The sequence below is a fragment of the Neomonachus schauinslandi genome, chromosome 5 (genome assembly GCF_002201575.2).
Source record: "Neomonachus schauinslandi chromosome 5, ASM220157v2, whole genome shotgun sequence".
Lineage (NCBI taxonomy): Eukaryota > Metazoa > Chordata > Mammalia > Carnivora > Phocidae > Neomonachus > Neomonachus schauinslandi.
Window position 1 is genome coordinate 136,940,708 of NC_058407.1, and position 20,249 is coordinate 136,960,956.

A 20,249-nucleotide genomic window follows, 5' to 3' on the forward strand; every position below is an offset into this window, starting at 1 on the left:
ACCAAATGAATTGAAAAATTTATGCAGTTACCTCAACTTGGGGTCCTCATCATTTTCCTGTAATGTGCAGGTAGTATTTTGGTCTCTGGACAATGCAGTGTCTGTCACAGTGCTTATTCTGTGGTGATGTGAAAGCAGCCACAGGCAACAGATCAGTGGGTGGCTGTGGCTGTGTGCCAATAAAACTTTATTTACAAAGACACGCAGAGGGCCAGTTTGGTCCACAGGCCTGCTGACGACCCCAATCTAAATGGTTGATAACTACCTAAGTTCTCTGCTTCATTTTACCTAAATCATTATAATCTTTGTTTTATGATCTTCAAAACCAAAGTAAAGCACAAAGTTAAATTATCCAGGTACCTTTAGAAAACATGAAGGATCGAGCCTAGTTTATTTGGTGTTTTTTCTGTGAATCGGGTTCCAACATTATTCATGTTGTTGCCACTGTGCCTTTCTGCAGACCTAAGTTACCTTGCACAATAGGAACAGAGGAACGTATACAACACTTTTTCGAGTATTTTGATGTTTATTCCTGAGTGTTTGCAAGCAGTGAGAGTAGCAGAAGCACGCACTTAAACTCCAAGATGCACACAACATAGTGATTCAGCATTTTTGCTCCTGTGATACATGTAGTCACCCTGTCAGCATTCGAAGTTAGTGCAGACTGTCGACTGTGTTCCCACGCTGCACTTTGCATCCCCCGGACTCACCTGTTTTATAACCGGAAGTTTGTACCGCTCAGTCCCCTTCACTTGTCCTGTCCATCCTCCTACCCACCTCCCCTCTGGTAACCACCAGTTTGTTCTCCATATTTGAGTCTCTGGTTTTTGTATGTTCATTTGTTTTGTTTTTTTGTTAGATTCCATGTGTGAGTAAAAACATACACTATTTGTCTTTCTCTGACTGACTTATTTCACTCTGCATAATGCCCTCAAGTTCCCTCCACATCGTAGCAAATGGCAAGATTTCATTCTTTTTATGGCTGAGTAGTATTCCATCATATATATACACCACCTCTTTATCCATTCATCTGTCTGTGGACATTTGGGCTGTTTCCATATCTTGCTTATTGTAAATAATGCTACAAAAGACATAGGGGGGGGCATATATCTTTTTGAATTAGGATTTTCATTTTCTTCTGATAAATACCCAGAAGCAGAATTGCTGGGTCATAGGGTAGCTCTATTTTTAACTTTTGAGGAACCTCCGTACTGTTTTCGAGAAGGGCTGCACCAGTTTGCATCCCACCAACAGTGTAAGAGGGTTCCCCTTTCTCCACATCCTCGCCAACACTTGTTATTTATTGTCTTTTTGATATTAGTCATTCTTACAGATGTGAAATGATACATGATTCTGATTTGTATTTGTCTGATGATGAGTGATGTTGAGTATCTTCTCATGTGTCTGTTGGCTATCTGCATATCTTCTCTGGAAAATGTCTGTTGAGGTCCTCTGCCCATTTTTTTACTCAGATAGTTTGGAATTTTTTTTTTTTTTTTGGTCTTGAGTTGTATGAGTTCTTTATATATTTTGGATCTTAACCCCTTATCAGATATGTGATTTGCAAACATCTTCTTCCATTCAATAGGTTGCCTTTTTGTTTTGTTTATGGTTTCTTCCACTGTGCAAAGCTTTTCAGTTTGAGAGTCTTAATTACTTACTTGTGCGTTTGTCTCCCTTGTGTGAGGAGACCGGTCCAAAAAACATTGCTAAGATGTCCAAGAGTCTGCTGGCTATTTTTTTTTAGGACTCTTATGGTTTTCAGTGTCACATTTAGATCTGTAATCCATTTTGAGTTTGTTTTTGTGTATGGTGTAAGAAAGTGGTCAGTTTCATTCTTTTGCATGTAGCTCTCCAGTTTTCCCAACACCATTTTTTTAAGAGACTTGCTTTTTTTCCATTGCATAATCTTGCCTCATTTGTCATAGATTAATTGACCATATCAACAGGGATTTATGTCTGGACTCTCTATTCTATTAATGTGGTGAAAAGTTTTATTTTGTACATATTTTTGTAACAAACAGGATGGATTTACAAGGATAACAAACCCACTTAAACCAAGTGTTTAGAACTAGACAGTATTCAAGGAGATAGATATTCAAGGAGATTCAATTTTTCTGAGCTACTTTTTTATGAAAAATGATGAGTTTAAAATGCAAGAAGCAGGGCGCCTGGGTGGCTCAGTCATTGAGCGTCTGCCTTCAGCTCAGGTCATGATCCCAAGGTCCTGGGATTGAGTCCCACGTCGGGCTCCCTCCTCAGTGGGAGGCCTGCTCTCCCTCTCCCACTCCCGCTGCTTGTGTTCCTGCTCTTGCTATCTGTCTCTGTCAAATAAATAAATGAAATCTTAAAAAAAAAATGCAAGAAGCAATGTGATTATTTATGTATATGCTTTTTCACATGTTGAATCCATCCTCAGAAATGTTATTTTGTCATACATGATGAAAGACAAAACTTTAGAAAATCAAACATTGTACAAATATCTTTGCAAAATATAAAAGAACATTATTGGAAATGTTATTTTTGATGAAATTTTTGCATTTAATTATTTGACTAGCCCTTTCTTGTACACCATATAATACCTTTTGTAAATTGTCATTTAAGAGTCCTAGCGATAATATCACATATGGAATAGTTTTGTACAATCAAATGCCAGTACCCTTATCATAACAATTTTTATTCACAACCTATTTTGTGCGTAGCAGTTGTCTACATATTTATAACCATACTTGTACAAGACCTTAGGGCTAAGCTTCATTTTCTCTCATTCTGCTTTCCTTGGTTGCTGATAACATTTGTTAGAATTCATCTCATGTCCACTGCTCTTCAGAGCATATTCCTGAAATATACGTTTTCTGTGTGAAAGGACTAGTCACTGACCAGTATCATAGTCTCTGGAAAAGATCTAATTAGGATGGTTACACTGCCAGTCTTTTATAGGAGAAGCTTTCCTTTGGTTTTTACATACAAAACTATAACAAGAATTTGCCAGCACTTCTGCTTCTCACCATAAAGAAATAACTGGTACTAGACTAACCCAAGCACTATAAGCAACTATAAAATTGCCCCAGATGAATGGGGCAGCTGTTCTGGCTGTGGACCTCCAGCAGTGAAAGAGCACCCTGAGAGCAGGACAACTTGTGAGGTGAGCCCCACGGCCCAGGGATTGAGATCTGAATGAGATTGGCCACTCTGCTCCCTTGAAGAGGCAGAGATCTGAGTTCAGCAGATGAAAGGACTAGGGCTTTCCACTGATCCACACTAGCAAAGAATAACTCCAAGTCTGCTCAGGGTCAAGATGACCAACCAGTAATTGACATGCTTGCTAAAATAAGAATCATGAGGCTTTAGAGGAAGATTATAGAATCCAGAGTCTAAACATGCCACCCACAATGTCTGCTACTCTGTAAACAATCACCAGGTATGAAGAGATATAGGAAATGTAATCTGCGGCCACAGGAAAAGGAATCAATATAAAATGAACATAAGATGGCCTCCATTGTGCTCTTGGTAACCACTAACCACGTGTGGCTGGCCTCAATTGTATTTGCTATAAATGTGAAATTCACACCATATTTTGTAGAGTTAATATGAAAAAAATCACTGGAAGGTATTTAATTAATTTTCATATTTATTATTTATTGAGATAATATTTTGAGTTAAATAATACATTCTTAAAATTATATCTATTCATGTACTTTTTAATGTGGTTACTATAAGGTTTAAAACTATGTAATGAGACTCATATTTCTGTGGAGAGCTCTGGTTAGGTGTTTGAAATAACAGAAGACAGAGTTTTTAAATCTGTGATTATAAATATTTATTCAGCCAAATAAAAATAGGTTAAAGAACTAAAGGAAAATATTGTCTTAATATGTAAGCTGAGCAGAGAAAGGAAATTTCAGGGGAAATTTCACTGGATTAGTATAACATCAGATTGGAGAAGGAAGATGAAGGAGTCTGTACACCTGAAAAGAGATGAAGAGAAATTAACCAAACTGAAGAACAGGGAGACACAATTAAAGAAGTTAACAGAAGAACCTTAAGTATCTATGGTACAGTGTTAACCTACTTTTAACTGGACTCCAAGAAGGAAGAGAGTGAGAAGAGGACAGAAAAACTATTGGAAGAAATAAGAGTTAAGAACTCTGATTGATGTAAAATGCCACCTTATAGATCCCAGAAGTTCAGTGAATCCAAAGTAGGATAAGTATAAAAAAATCATACCTAAGTTCACAATAGTCAAAGTGCTGAAATCCAAAGATTAAGAAGAAATCTTGAAAGTAATCAGAGGAAAACATATTACATACAAGAGAACATCATATGAATGATGAATGACTTACATGAAGACACCATAGAGACCAGAAGGCAATAGAAGGACATATTTAAAGTCCTAAAGGGAAAAAACAAAACTGTCAACTCATATCCAGAGAAAATATCCTTAACAAACAAGGATGAAATGAAGACATAATGAAATACACGAAAACTGAGAGAATATGGTGCCAGCAGAGATGCACTGCAGACATGTTAATGGATGTCATTTAGGCTGATGGGAAATGATACGAGACAAAAAACATAGTCTATAAAAATGAAAAAGAGCACTGGATACAGTAAGTAGTTGGGTAAACATGGAATACTATGCTTTCCTATTGTAATTTGCTTTAAAACACCTGTACTTACGACAAAGGTGGGTGAATGGAATTATACTGTTGTATGATTATTACTTTTGTGAATTGGGAAGCAGAATGTGAACAGCAGAAAATGAATAGTGTCAGGTGTGTTATGAGTAGAGGTGAAAGAGAAAGTTTATAGTGTCAGATTTGAAGAGCAAATAGAATATTGACCCCATATTGGGTCTGTTAAGGATGCATACTGTTAGCCCTACATCAACCACTAAAAAATAAAAAGTAGAGGTAAGAATTTAATAGAAGACATAAAATGAAACGTAAAAAAATATGGTTAGTAGAAGACAGGAACTAATGAATCGTTGAACACTACATCAAAAACTAATGATGTATTATATGTTGGCTAATTGAACATAATAAAAAAAAGATAGGAAAAATCAACAGATGGAAAAAATAGGAGAAATGAATGGAAAACAAATAGCAAAATACTAGATTTAAGCCCACTTATGTCAGTGATTACAATAATTCTGAATGGACCAAATACTGAATTAAAAGATTGAAATTGTCAGACTGGTTAAAAAAAAAAGAAGATACATCTCTATGTTGTCTGTAAGAGACACAGCCATATTTTTTTTTTAAGTAAACTCTTCCTCCAGTGTGGGGCTCAAACTTCACAACCCCAAGATGAAGAGTCACATGCTGCACCAACTGAGCGAACCAGGACACATTTAAATAAAAAATTAGGATAATTAAGAATACAAGATTGAAGAAATACACAATGCAAACATTAAATGTAAAGCAAACAAGTCTTTCTTAATATCAAATAGCAAGACAAAGGTAGTACAAGATATAAAGAGGAACCTTGCATAATGGAAAGTGAACAATTCATCAGGAAGACATAATAATGAATATATAACCAAAAGAGCATTATAATTTATAAAGGATAACCCCAAAGACACAGATGTAGTGAAAAGAAGGGCCATATGCACCCCAATGTTCATAGCAGCAATGTCCACAATAGCCAAACTGTGGAAAGAGCCAAGATGCCCTTCAACAGATGAATGGATAAAGAAGATGTGGTCCGTATATACAATGGAATATTACTCAGCCATCAGAAAGGATGAATACCCAACTTTTATATCAACATGGATGGGACTGGAGATTATGCTAAGTGAAATAAGTCAAGCAGAGAAAGTCAATTATATGGTTTCACTTATTTGTGGAACATAAGGAGTAGCATGGAGGACATTAGGAGAAGGAAGGGAAAAATGAAGGGGGGGAAATCGGAGGGGGAGATGAACCATAAGAGACTACGGACTCCTAGTAACAAACTGAGGGTTTTAGAGGGGAGGGGGGTTAGGGGATGGATTAGCCCGGTGATGGGTATTTAGGAGGGCACGTACTGCATGGAGCACTGGGTGTTATACGAAAACGATGAATCACGGATCACTACATCAAAAACTAATGATGTATGGTGACTAACATAACATAATAAAATTAAATTAAAAAAAAATTTATAAAGGAGAAACTGGCATAATTAGGGAAAATAGAAAAATCAAGAATAATAATTGGAGATTTAAACAATACCTTTCTTAAATAATAAGTAGCCAAAAGAACACTATCCTCCAACTTGATGCAGTTTATATTCACAGAATATTATACTCAACTACTATAGAACACACATTCATCTTTAATACCTTTCTTGAGGTATAATTTACATTCCATAAAACTAATCTGTAAGTGTGTAACTCAATGATTTTTAATAAATATATAGATTTTGCAGCCATTGCCACAGTCTAGTTTTAGAACATTTCCATCACCCCAAAAGTTTCCTTGTGCCCATTTGCAGTTAATTCCCATTCTCACATTGAGCCATAGGGAGCCACTGATCTAATTTATATGCCTCTATAAATATTCTAGACATTTTATAAATAAAATTATAAAATACATTCTTTTGCGTCTTGCTTCTTTAGGATAATATTTTTGAGCATCCTCCATGTTGTCGCATGCATCGATTCATTCCTTCTTGTTGCTGAATTGTATCCTATTAGATACACCACATTTTGGTTATCCACTCACTAGTTTGTCGATATTTAGCTTCTTTCCAGTTTTTGGCTATTATGAATAAGATTGCTATCCACATTTACGTACATATGTTTGTGTATACATATATTATTTATCTTGAGTAGATTCCTAGGGGTTGAGTTAATGAATCTTATGGTTAGTTTATGCTGAACTTTCAGGAAACTGCCAAATTGTTTCCATATGGCTGCCACCATTTTATATTCCCACTAGTAATATATGTCCTCATATATTTCAGTTTCTCAGCATCCTTACCAACACTTAGTATTGTCGGTATTTTTTATTGTAGCTATTCTAGTGGATATGAAATGTAATCTCATCGTGGTTTTTTTTTTTTTTTTTTTTTTTTTTTAAAGATTTTATTTATTTATTTGAGAGAGAGAGAATGAGAGACAGAGAGCACGAGAGGGAGGAGGGTCAGAGGGAGAAGCAGACTCCCTGCTGAGCAGGGAGCCCGATGCGGGACTCGATCCCGGGACTCCAGGATCATGACCTGAGCCGAAGGCAGTCGCTTAACCAACTGAGCCACCCAGGCGCCCCTCTCATCGTGGTTTTAATTTGCGTTTTTGAATGGGCCTATTTGCTATTTGTATATATTGATTGGTTAAGTGTCCACACTTTTTCCCATTTTTAAAATGAATTGTCTGTCTTCTCACTAGTTAAGAGTTCTTTATATAATCTGATTTCAAGTCCTTTGCCAGATACACAATTTGCAAACTATGTTTGCCTTCCCTTAATTGTGTCTAGATCTGTATAAAGATATTTTGTAACTTTATCTTATATCCTGTGACCTTGCTAAACATTCATTAATTCAAGAATTGTTTAGTGTATTCCTTGGGATTTTCTACATACAAGATCATATTATCTGTGACTAAAGAATGTTTTAATGTTTCCGTTCCAATCTGGATGCCTTTAAGTTACTTTTTTTTGCTGTATTTCACTGGCTGGAGCTTTAGCAGATAATGTTGAATAAAAGTGGTAAGAGGGGATATCCTTACCTGAGTCTTGATCTTAGGGGAAACATGTTCAGTCTGAACATTAAATGCAGTGTTAGCTATGGGTTTTCACAGATGCCCTATGTTAGGTTGAGGAAGTTCCTTTCTATTCCTGCATTGTGGAGAGGTTTTATCATGAGTTAATGTTAGATTTTGTGAAATACTTTTTCTGTGACTTTCAAGGTTAATTTAGGGTTTTTCTCCCTTTATTTATATGAGGTATAACATTAATTCACTTTTGAATGTCACCACTTGGTCCTGGTATGTACTAACCATTTTATATGTTGCTCGGTTGTTTGCTAATACTTTTTGAGGATTTTTGTGTCTGTGTCACAAGGGATATTTTTCTGTGGTTTTCTTGTGAAAAGGTGTGGGGCAGGAATGAAAGGTTGACAGTAAAGAGGCATGAGAACACTTGGTAGGGAGATGGTAATATTTGGATGGATATATGGGTATATGCATTTCTCAAAAACTGTAAATCTGAGGACTTGAACATTTTTCCCAACAAGATACAGATGGCCAATAATGCAAGAAAAAATGTACCACATCAGAGATCATTAGGGAAACACAAGTCAAAACCACAATGAGATACCACCTCTCATTGGTAGAGGTGGTATCTACCTCTAGATAGAGGTAGATCTATCTAGCCATCCTAGATAGATCTACTGTATCTATCTGTACAGTAGGATGGCTACTGTAAAAAAAAAAAGAAAATTACAAGTGTTGGTGAGGACATGGAGAAATTTGAACCTTTGTGCACTGTTGGTGGCAATGGAAAAAGGTGCCACCTCTGTGGTAAACAATATGGCAGTTTCTTACAAAATTAAAAATAAAAATATTACATGACCCAGCAATTCCACTTCTGGGTCTGTAGCCAAAAGGATTGAATGCCGGGTCTCAAAGAGATAATTGTACGGCCATATTCAGAAGAGCGCTATGATAGCTAGGACATGGAAGCAACCCATGTCCATCCACAGATGAATGTGTAAGTAAAATGTAGTATACACATGAGACAGAATATAATTCACCCTTAAAAAGGAAGGACATTCTGCAATACACCACAACATGGATGAATCTTGAGGATGTTATGCTGAGTGAAATAGCCATGCACACAAAGACAAATACTGTATGATTTCACTTGTATGAGGTACTTAAAGTGGCCCACGTCATGTATAGAGAAAGCAAAATGGTGGTCCAGGGCCTGTGGGGAGGGGAGAATGGAGGGTTATTGTTTAATGGGGACAGAGTTTCAGATCTGCAAGATGAAGAGAACCTATTGAGGAAAATGGTGGGGACGGTTGCACAGATTGAGTGTATTTGATACTACCGAACTTCTTTAAAATGGTTAAGGTGGTAAATTTTAGGTTGTATTTTATCACAATCAAAAAAATTGAAAGAAGTCTTAGGTCTGAATACCAAAAAAAAGTATCAATTTTACTTTTCTGTAAATTATAATCCTGCTATTTTATGAGGCAGGACAGAGGGAGAGAATTTGTCAGGCTCTTACTTTTACTGCTGTTTTTCTAACAAATTCCTAACAGACTTTCAAAAATATTCCAGATAGCGCAGGTCATGTCACAATTTTAACAAAATGTGAGTATAAATATTCTTCACAAATATTGTTGTGTTGGGAAAAAAAAAAAGAATCCCGTGTCTTGACTTAAGAAAATTGTCATTTCTCTCATTGTCATTAGATGTTCTTGAGCTACTCACAGTCTTTTATTCCTCCTGGCATCTCCCATAACTCACAGTGGTAGGACCCAGAATTCACTCTTACATGGGTGTTTAAATAACAAGTACACCAATATTTAATTCTTGAAAACTTCTCTGCTTGGGGAAATCTTATTAAATGAAAATAGTTCCGTTAATTTTAATGTACAGAGTGACATGTTTTATCTCAATCTAAGATGCACAATTTTCACAGAGGAAAAAAATTAGTAAATAGTGAAAAAATTTTATTAGAAATGAATTTTTTTTAAGATTTTATTTATTTATTTGATAGAGACACAGCGAGAGAGGGAACACAAGCAGCGGGAGTGGGAGAGGGAGAAGCAGGCTTCCCGCTGAGCAGAGAGCCCGATGCGGGGCTCGATCCCAGGACCCTGGGACCATGACCTGAGCCGAAGGCAGACTCTTAGCCCACTGAGCCACCCAGGCGCCCCTAGAAATGAATGTTAAATACATTTAGCTTGCTCTTAATATGTAATGTGATGACGTATTGTCCTCACCAAAGGAGGAAGCAAAGTCTTGAGCATGTAGGTTGGTGGGAAAGAGATGGCAGTCCTTCTAACTTCTACACCATTGTCTCCACTGACATCTTACTCTTCGAGGACGCACATGGTTATCTTCACTCACACAGAATTTAAAAATAAATTATAGCTCAGAGAAACACCTCTGGTCTCTAAAGGGCTACAAACACACTTTGAAACACATGAAAGTTCAACACCTCTTAGAGAATGCTGCCCCCATCCCTCTCGCTTGCTGTATGCATGCCTGGAAATATTTGGTTTCTTCCCAAACTGTTGAGTGGAACAAGTTGGCCGAGTGTCTTTGCCTGAAATTGTAGTATCAAAACAAACACACACACACATTTTTGTAGCATATTTATTTAAGGTGTTCTGGATGAAAAGTTCATTATACTAAAAAAGTAATGCATTATCTGAGATGTGTAACTGGTTTTTAAGAGAGTTCAAAGCAAAAGGTATTGGACAGGTAGTGCGTGTGGTAGGTCTTTGCTGGCAACGTTGGGTCTGGGTGTGTTTCTGGTCTGATGCACAGCGCATCTCCTCTCTTTCACAGATACGTCTTCTGGCTCAGAAGACGAAGGCTCGGTGCAGGGTGACTCCCAGGGGACTCCCACCTCCAGCCAGGGCAGCATCAACATGGAGCACTGGATCAGCCAGGCCATCCACGGCTCCACCACCTCCACGACCTCTTCCTCTTCTACCCAAAGTGGGGGGAGCGGCGCCGCCCACAGGCTGGCCGACGTCATGGCCCAGACGCACATAGGTGAGTACCTTGCTCTCCTCGGTGAGCAGGGGGCTTTAGTGGCTGTGCCCTTGACATTTGCGAATCCATCTGTGCATCTCGGCCGCGGGATCCATTCGAAGGACAGCACGGAGCCCAGCTCCAACTCTGGCTGCTTTGCTGCTTTTGTGAAACCCTTGGTTTTGCTGGTTTTCAGCATTCCGATGTCTCTGACGGCTAGATTGTCAGGGGCTTTCTGCGCATAAAGGAAAGCACGCTCGTTCGTTAGGGTGCCGTGGAACCCTGTGTCTGCACGTTTTCTCCTCATGCTAAAACACGCTTCTACGTGGAGTTTTAATAGTGCTGATAAACAAGGCAGGGGATTTTAAAGTGAATTTTCTATTACTTTGGGTATCGTTTGAGGAGGTGGGGGCCTTAATCGCTTCTGCTGTAGCCTGCTCTCCACCCTTGGTATTCAGAGTTCTTGGCTGGTGCGTGTTCTGTCCTCTGTGGGTTCTGTGATGAGTAAGATCCTCTCTATTGGAACAAGCACACAGTTAGGAAGCATTGCCTGAGGTGTTTGAAACTAGCGTGAAAAGGAGATTAAGTAAGAATTACCGGAGCAGAAGAGGGCGCGTTGGATGAGCTGTGGTGCTGTCGGAATTGTGGGCAAAGAAGGGGCATGTCTTTCTGTCGCCACCGTGCCCGATGCTCCTCATGACCGGGAAACGAGTCCTTGTCTGGTATGCAAGGGGCAGTGGGGCAAGTATGGCGTCCAGATCCCTGCTCGCCCATTTCAGCGATGGATTAAGACTCTTGAACTTCCCAGTAAAGATCGTTCACAGACTGAATTGCTGGCTTTGAATGTGGTGCCAGGATAGTTCAGGATGTCCCCATTCAAACCGCGACATGGACACGGGTCACCTCCCCACAGGACACGCACCCCTCACTGGGCCGCATGTACCCCTCGCCACACCAGACCTCATGTCTGCAGAAATCCCAAACTTAGGGAACAGGTAGAGATCGTACAAACATCTCAGACTCACAGGCTTTTGTTTCTAGATTATTAGCTACTTGAGAGAGTTCACAGAAACGCAAACCACTTTTTTAGGACTTTGCCCCCGGAGCACTCACTCAAATGAAGTTGAAGTTAAATACTTCAGCTTTGAACTTTGCTGATAAAAGAATCAGAGGTGAGCTCTTTCTTCTCCGGCAGAAACTAGTCTGGTCTCTGTTCCCACACGAACGGCTGCTGACATCTTCAGAAAACACTTCTTCCTGTTTCGTTTTTTAGTGGGGAAAAAAAGGAACAATGATTCTTTGCTTTGTACGTCTCAGAGCTGTGGTGAGTAAAAAGGAGGAAATGGGAAAATTCTCATCTTTTGGACAGTGTTGGTCCAGTGCCAGGCGACATTATCAGAGCTCAGTTTTACACCCATGAGTGACAGCAACACCGAGAGTCAGTTGAAAACTGAAGAGAGCTGTGTGGCCGTGACGTAGGTCAGCTTCATCTCGTGTGCGTTCCGGAGCTTGAGGTGGCATCCGGGCGGGTCGTCCGCCACCTGTGTGGATGGTTAGATGTGGGGTGTGGGGTCCATCCTCGCTGCCGCTCACTCCAGCCTGGGGAGCCTGTGTGCTCTGATTCTGTTCACTTTTAAGGAAGAATCAGAATCTTGCCAAGAGAAACCTATAATTCCAAACAAATTAATCACTGCCTTCGGTTCTCCCTTTGTGACGTTTCGTGTGAAATCCTGGAGGAAATTATAGCGTGGAGGATTAAATTTATCCAGACTATAAAAGGTGGCGTGACTCACGTGCCTCACGTCTCAAGGCAACCCGAACAGAGCCTACAGCGTCTGACGCTACAGTCATTCCTAATCGGGCACAAAGAGAAGTTCCTAGAATATCTGGAAATTTTCTGTAAATAGGAAAAATCTTGGAAGAAAGCAGTGGCAAAATACAATAAAACAGGGAATAAAGGAGAACGACAATTCCTCTGGCAGAGCAGAAGAGGTGAAGCTCGCACACCTGGGGCTGGGGTCTCCCTGCATACTCCCTGCCTCTCACCCCCGAGAGCTCCCTGACCGCTGCACGGTCAGCATGCTTTCCCGTCAAAGGGCCGGAGAGTAAGTGACTTGGGCTTCGTGGGCCCAGTGGTGTCTCTGCAGCTGTTCCACCCTGCTCTCTAGAACAAAGGCATCTGTAAGCAGGTGGGCGTATCCATGTGGCAATAAAACTTTATTTATAAGAACAGGTGGCAGGCTGCCCCTGATCCACCACTGGCCACCTCCTGCTAGAGACCTCTACACCAGGCTCCTGGGACAGCAGGGAAAGGCGGACGGTGAGTTAGCTCACCCCAGGCAACGCAGACACTCCACCATGGGTTACAGATTTCTTGGGGCTCCTTTGGTGATCCAGGACTGGCTTGAGAGCAGGACCCGCAGCAGCTACCCGGACTGGGGGGTTTTTAGTTAGGTCCTCATGCAGGCTTCTCACCCTGTGTCATCATGTTTAGTTGAGCGGGAAGCTGATCCCTGCAGAAACGCTCGGGGACGGGGAGCGAACGTCACTGCCCATCTGTGTCCATCTGCTTGAGGAACGTTCTCTAACCACTGACGCCTCTCCAGCTCAGACGTCATCCTGTCTCTCGCTGCATCTTCCTGTTTCCTTTTCTGGAGAGGGGTGCTCGCTCTTCTGAGGCCCATCCTTTCCTCTGATGCTGGCTCCCAGGAGGTCAGCTCTTCCCTCCCAGCTTGGGGTGTCACCGGACGCTCACGGCCTCTGCTCACAGCCTGCACCACACGCCAGTGCCCCCCCCCCCCGCACTGGGGCTCCTGTCCCGCCCTCTCTCTCCACGTTCTTGCTGACTTCGTGCACTCATGCGGTTTTCGAGGCCGCCTGCTCTTCACCGACACGCAGATCTGCATTTCCCACCATGAAATCCCTCACAGCCCCCATTTCAGAGCGCCTCCCAACACTGCACATGGGTCCCCCGTACCCCGAGACCAGCCTGTCGAAGAGGCTGTCCTCCCAGGAGCAGGCTTGAGACCCGAGCGCCGTGGCTCCTTGTCCCCATCACCCTCGTGCATCCACGTCTGGGTGTTCGGCTGCCACACGTGTTGCAAGCCTTGTTCCTCTCCGAGACTGTCCCCAGACCCCCGCCTCCCTTCTGGACCGTCTCAGGCCCTTATGCCCTCACGTCCTTGCCTTTCTAGTTGTTCTGAGCCCTGCTGCTCCTTCAGCACCGTTAGGACACAGGTCCACTCCTGTCTCTTCCCAGAAATGCTCCTGCGATTTTCACCTCTCAGCACTCGCTTCTTTGGATTTTATACGTAGACTCAAAGTGATGACTTTTGCATCCAGAAGTGTCTCAACCCCTCCTCCTCCATGCGCCCTGTACTACAGGGGCACCTCACTGGCCTGCACACTCACACCCCGGTGCACACCGGAGACACGCATCTGTTTAGTTCTGCCGTTTGTGACATTTAAATGCATTTAACTCGGAAAGTAGTAACAGAGTCATTTACACCTTTATGCACATGAGTTTCACAGATTCTCTCTTGGAGCTTCTAAGAGGGTCCTCGCATACAGGGAGAAAAGGCGGAGGGAAGCCTGCAGGCCTGGGCGCCGGCCCGAGGGTAAGCACACCCTAGCCAGGGCGTCAGGGCGCCCTGTCATGTAGTTCCTTCAGCCCGGTGAGGGCTCACCACCCCCTTGTTCTGCAGGGGGGAGACTGAGGCCCAGGAATGTTGGCGTGAGGCCACAGGTGCCCAGCGGGTCGGTGGTCAGCAGGACCTGACAGACCTGTGGGATGCAGGGGCACCAGCTCGTCACAACGGAAGGGAGCTCCTTTCCAGACAAAAGCTCAGTTACACCTTGCATTAACAACAAAGACTTCATTGTCCCCAGCACCCACCCCCCCACAGGGTCTGTGGTCTGTGGAGGTGTTGGGACAGTTGGAGCCTGTCATCAGGAATTTGGACTTGAGGATATAAAAATCAAGAGGCTCTTGTTCAAAGTCGAAGGTTCCTGTTCTGATATCGGCACATACTTCCTAAGACCTGTCTGACCGTTGCTGTCCTATCTTCATGGGATCACATGGCATCAGTGTGGGAGGCAGAGAACCTGGCGATCCTCCTGAAGTCACCCCTGACTCAGAACTTTGGCCGGAGAAATGTTGGTGCATAGGACCACCTAGCCCTCTTGCAACCACCTCTAGCAGCGGTCTGTGGATGGTCCGCCTGAAATGTGAAAGGCCGGTGTGGATCACCACCAGCAGTAACGGGTTAGGCCGACGGCTGGTGAGGCTCGGGGCAGGTCCTCTCCCCAGACCGGCTGTGCTGAGGATGGACCCGAGCAGGGAGCCGTCAGGCATAGGCCCCCACAGAGTGGATGTTCTGACCCCTCCGAGGCCAGCTCCTTCCAAGAAGGTCACGTCTGGCTCACCTCCATGACTCCATCGAGGAGCCTGCTCTTCCACCCCCATGGGGAAGGTGTGCGAGCCAGAGCAGCTGGGCACGCAGGGGGGTCTGAGGTGTAACAGGGAGCCCGTTTCCCGCTTCCTCGCCAGTCCCAACGGAGGTCCAGGTGACTACAGGGACTCGGGGTGTGGGGCATTCTGCACGAGCGAAGCTCGGGTTCCCCTAACGCATTGCTTGTGACCCACGTCCGTCAGTGGGCCACGAGCACGTGTACATTTACATTTACATTTCTACATGCAAAAGCCGGATTTCCTCCTGTTCCCTCAGAAGTTATTTGGGGACTGAGAGGTAACTAACATGGCTTTAAAGTGGAATCTGTCACCATTTACCCTAGGTATCCCCACCATACAGTCAGAATTAAAGCTGCTTTTCAGCCAGTGTTGGAATATCTGTGGTTGTCGAAGTGTTGCTTTATTTATTCTGTGTTCATTCATTCTTCAGACCGTTTCTCCAACATGGGCTGAGCGCTGATGCCGTGGGCTGGTTGGAGTCACTTCAGTGTCTGAGTAGGACCCGGGGAGCCACATGGAGCTGGAGACTTAGGTCAGGAAGCAGGGGGTTTCCAGGTTCAGCCGGGAGACCAGCCTGCACCCTGAGACAGTCTTGGCCAGAAACCGCTGTCCGGGTGGGGTGGAGACCAGGGCATTGCTGGCAAGAACACCCAGGGGGTGTCCGAGGAGTGAGCTGGACCCCTGCTACCGGGTCATAAGGGCGGCTGAACTGCGCCCCCTTCCGCCTCCTTCCCTCCCTCCCCACACCTGTGCCATCTTGAGTTGCAGATTCTGGAGGAACCATCAGCTGCTGGGAGCAAAGTCATATAGCATCAATGACACAAGACCCACCTGTGGGGACAGCTCTGGGGGGTTCTCAGTGGAGGAGGTGACCCTTAACAGGTGGCTGGAGGGTAGCCACCATTTTTTTCTTGATTTTAAAAGGACCAGGAACTGATACAAGAACCAGTGTGCTCATTTGCTCAGAAGATACGGACTGGCCCTGAGGATGTCAAGGTGGTCCTGGCACACGTGACCATCCGTGGCTTACACCGGGAGCTGATGAGCAGGTGCTCCTGCCACACGTGGCCGTTGGTGGCTCACGCCGGGAGCTGATGAGCTGGTGCTCCTGGCACACGTGGCTGTCCGTGGCTCACGTGGGGAGCTGATGAGCAGGTGCTCCTGGCACACGTGACTGTCCGTGGCTCACACCGGGAGCTGATGAGCAAGTGCTCCTGGCACATGTGGCCGTCCGTGGCTCACGCCGGGAGCTGATGAGCATTACAGCCCTTTGAGCCGTGCCTCCAGCCTGAGTCCACTGTTCTTGCCCATCAACAAGTGTTTCTTGAGCATCTGTTACACGTGAGCTTCCTTCAGAGTTGAATACGTGGAGTCCCGATCTTCATCAGAATAGGGCATGGCGTGTCTCGCAGCGGCACTGGCCTCTGGCGCCCCAACAGAAGCCAGCGGTGAGGGGAGCGACCCCACAGTGGAGGAGAGGGGACACACACACATCAGTAAATTTGGAAGGCACTTTGAGGTCCCCCAGCTGTCACTGTTACCATTTTTCCACCACCAGATGTATCAGAATCATTCTTCCCCCAGCGTCAGAGCGGAGCATTCCCAGCACAAACCCCAATGGGCAGCCACCGGTGATACGGCCATGGCGTAACCGAAACACAAGTGAATCTGAATTAATCCTCAGCACCGTGAGCTCCCGTTTCAGCTGCCTTGTTACAGTGGCGGGCTGATGTCTTGCTCACGATGCATCTCTGTCTGCTGTGTCTTCACATGAAGTAGGAGACCCCAGCAGGTGCACCACTTAGCCACAGAGAAGCAGGTCACGTTTCTCTGTGGAGTGAAGCACGTGTGGCAGAAGCATGCATAGGGCTGACGAAGAGGGTGGAAACTGAGTCTCAGACATGGAAGAGAGACCCCGGCCGCGTGTCCCTTGGTGACCGGACAGAGTGGCCTCCCTTGCCCTTCTGAGAGGGGTTCCTTCCTGAGCTGAGGTCGAGGAAATTGCCCTTGTGGGGTATGAGTCCGCTCAAGCCGCTCTCGCCGAGCACCCGGTCTGGGGCTTAAACAACAGAGATTCTCATTCCACGTCCTGGGGGCTGGGAGCCCGAGGTGCAGGCGTGCGCAGGGCTAGGGTCTCCCGAGGCTTCTGTCCTGGGCGTGCAGACACCGTCCCTCCCTGGGTCCTCACATGGCCATCCCTCTGCACATGTCTGTGTCCTGATCTCCTTATGAGGACCCCAGTTACATGGGGTTAGGGTGGCCCTAGTGACCTCTGCACAGACCCGTCTGAGGTCCTGGGGGTGAAGACTTGCACGGGTGACCTGTGAGGGGACACAGCGTGGCTCACACCAGGGCAGATACACAGGGAACCCAGCCATCTGCTGAGGGCCTACGGCTAGGACTCTGGTGCTCCCATGTGCTGCACGGAGACCCCGGGGGAGACCCCGCAGCTGCTGCTGCAGGGGTTCTGCTCCCGCCTCGCTCACACCGTGCTGCGGCCATGGTCTCTCCTGTAGCGGATGTCTCTGTGCCCAACAGTAACATTGCTCAGGTGCTTACGTATATCGACCGCCTTAAGGTCGGTGCCGTCGTTATGATCTGTGTCTTACAGAAAAGGAAGCCGAAGCACAGACAGGTGAGTAACAGGTCGCAGGGGAGCAACTATGAGCAGGGGACCGGGCACCAAACCGGGGACGCTGGCAGCCCCAGCCCCCGTGTGTGTCCATGTGCCCGCTGGGTCTGGTGCCTGGGACCATGCAGGCACGGCTCGCTGCATGGGATACGGCACTGATACACATATAGACACGTGTTTGAAATGGTCACTTAGTATCGTGTGCTAAAACAAATAGAACAGCTCACAGCTCTTGGATCCTTACCCTCCGTCACAAAATGTGCTAAGAGCCTTACGTATGTTTCATTCATTTACTGGACCCTGCAGGGGACCGGCCATGTTAGTCCCGTTTGGGGAGGAGGACACTGAGGCATGAGAGGCTAAGATGCTCCCCACAAGTTGGGGGGACACACAGAGCCAGGATGCAGACCCCAGAATCTACCTGCAGAGCTTGAGCTCTTCTCTGCCTCTGTTACGACAAACGAGAAAATTACTCTTTTATGAACAAATGCATAACTTACAATGTCTCTGTTTCCACGGGCCGTTTGAGAACATTATTTTAGTTAACGCACTGCAGTGTTTCATCGATGTGACTCCCGCTGTAATTTTATGTCAGGAGGGGTACCAACCTTGGTTCCGTTTTGAGCAGCGTACGTTACCTTAAAGATAATCCTTATGCCGAGACTTGCAGTGGACATGGACTCAGACTCTTGGTCTTTTCTTGGGATGTGGCAGTTTGTGAAACCCTGTGGCTCACTTACCCTTCAGAATAACTCAGTCGTGATGATCAGAAAACTTGTGATTTGCTTCTTTCTAGAAAATCACTCTGCACCTCCTGACGTGACCACTTACACCTCAGAACACCCAATACAAGTAGAAAGGCCGCAGGGCTCGACGACATCGCGGACGGCACCCAAGTACGGCAACGCGGAGCTCATGGAGACGGGCGATGGTAGGTCTCCTGGGGTCGCAGCGACTCCTTTGTAATCCCCGTCCCTGCAACCCGCCCTTCTGTGTGCAGGGGCGGAGGTTTCCTGTGGGTACACAGTGGACTGTGATCTGTCACCTAGCTCCCACGGAAGGTGGCGTGGACACAAGAAATGCAAAGTATCTCCACGTGTTTCCATGTCGGAAAAAACATCAGTGTGGTGGGAATTTAGTCTTGAGAAGAAGCAGATGTTTTATAAGATTTTGATGTGCTTGCTACTTGTTAACAAATGTTGGTTCAGCAATTAAGAAACTAGCGTGGAAGTGTTAAGACCGTGAGTGGTTGGCAGAAGGGCAGCGTGAAGTTAAATGTAAAACAAAACAATCGGCAGGTATGGGCTAGTGTGGTGCTTTAGACTGCGGAAGATGCGACTTTCGTGAAAATGGTCAGCATGGCCGTGTTGTGCCGTCCGTCCCACTGGGCACGTGTCCCCTCATTACGGTCCGCAAGCCGCCCCTGTTTGCAGCATGACTGCTCTGCCTGGAAGACGTGGTTGTCCGCGTGTCTGAGCACCTTTCCGCGGAATGAGACGTGTCTGCAGAGGACACACTTCTTCCCCTTGAGGATGTCAGCACCCTGGCCCTCCTTGTAGTCATTAACTTGGGTTGTTCATGCCTTTTTCAACAATCATGTCATTTATTCTCAAAATGATGTCATTCGTTGTTATAAATAAGAGCTATATTGTTATAAAATGGAATTTGTACACAGGAATAGATGCTACGGGCTAGTATTCTGTGTTATGCAAAAAACTGAATTTAGAGTGCATTTAAATTGTGCTCCGGGATGCATTGCCTAAACGTGCACTCGTGGGTGGGACTGAAAAACACGTAGGAGGGCGCTGGGTACCCGTGAGGAGAGAGGACGGGCCCTCCACGGACCTTGAGTGCCCGCACTTTTGTCAGGAGGTGCAGGGACAGTGCCTGACAGGGGCCTGCCGTCCCCCTGAATTTGACGTGTCTGGCAGACTGCTCTGGCCCCACAGGGGAGCACCGGTGGTCTCAGGCCTCGGGGCCTCAGGGAGGGTCTCCCTGCTGCATGGGGTCTCTGACCCCCGTTGGAGCAGGGACCTGAGTCTGTGAATGAAGAGGGACAGATCTGTTTCAGGAACGGGAGGTGGGACGGGGCCAGCCTGAGTCTGACACCCCTCCCACCACCACAACGGATGATGGATAGAGTGGTCACGGAGTGTCGTTCCTGGGGCCCCTGCTGTCCTCCCAGGGGCAAGCTCTCTCAGTGTGGGGTGTCCTGGGCGGCACTCGAGGTGGGGCCACGGCACCAGCGTCACGGTCGCTTGGTCTGCGGGTGAGGTGCTGACCGTCCCTTCATCAGGCCATCCGTGGTTCTGTCTTCCAGGGGTGCCCGTAAGTAGCCGGGTGTCGGCGAAAATCCAACAGCTTGTCAACACCCTCAAGCGACCAAAGCGGCCGCCGTTACGGGAATTCTTTGTCGATGACTTTGAAGAACTGCTGGAAGGTGACGGGCCCTTTGC

General features: G+C 45.5%; 1 protein-coding gene across 1 annotated transcript in view; it reads left to right on the plus strand.

Moving 5' to 3' along the window:
• The window catches only part of DIP2C (disco interacting protein 2 homolog C), a 209,875-nt gene that overhangs the window by 57,935 nt on the left and 131,691 nt on the right, over nucleotides 1-20,249 (plus strand). The window contains exons 5-7 of the mRNA XM_021690907.1: nucleotides 10,502-10,711; nucleotides 18,590-18,724; nucleotides 20,114-20,233. Coding sequence (XP_021546582.1) covers nucleotides 10,502-10,711; nucleotides 18,590-18,724; nucleotides 20,114-20,233 — 465 coding nt within the window. The remainder of the gene's footprint in view (nucleotides 1-10,501; nucleotides 10,712-18,589; nucleotides 18,725-20,113; nucleotides 20,234-20,249) is intronic.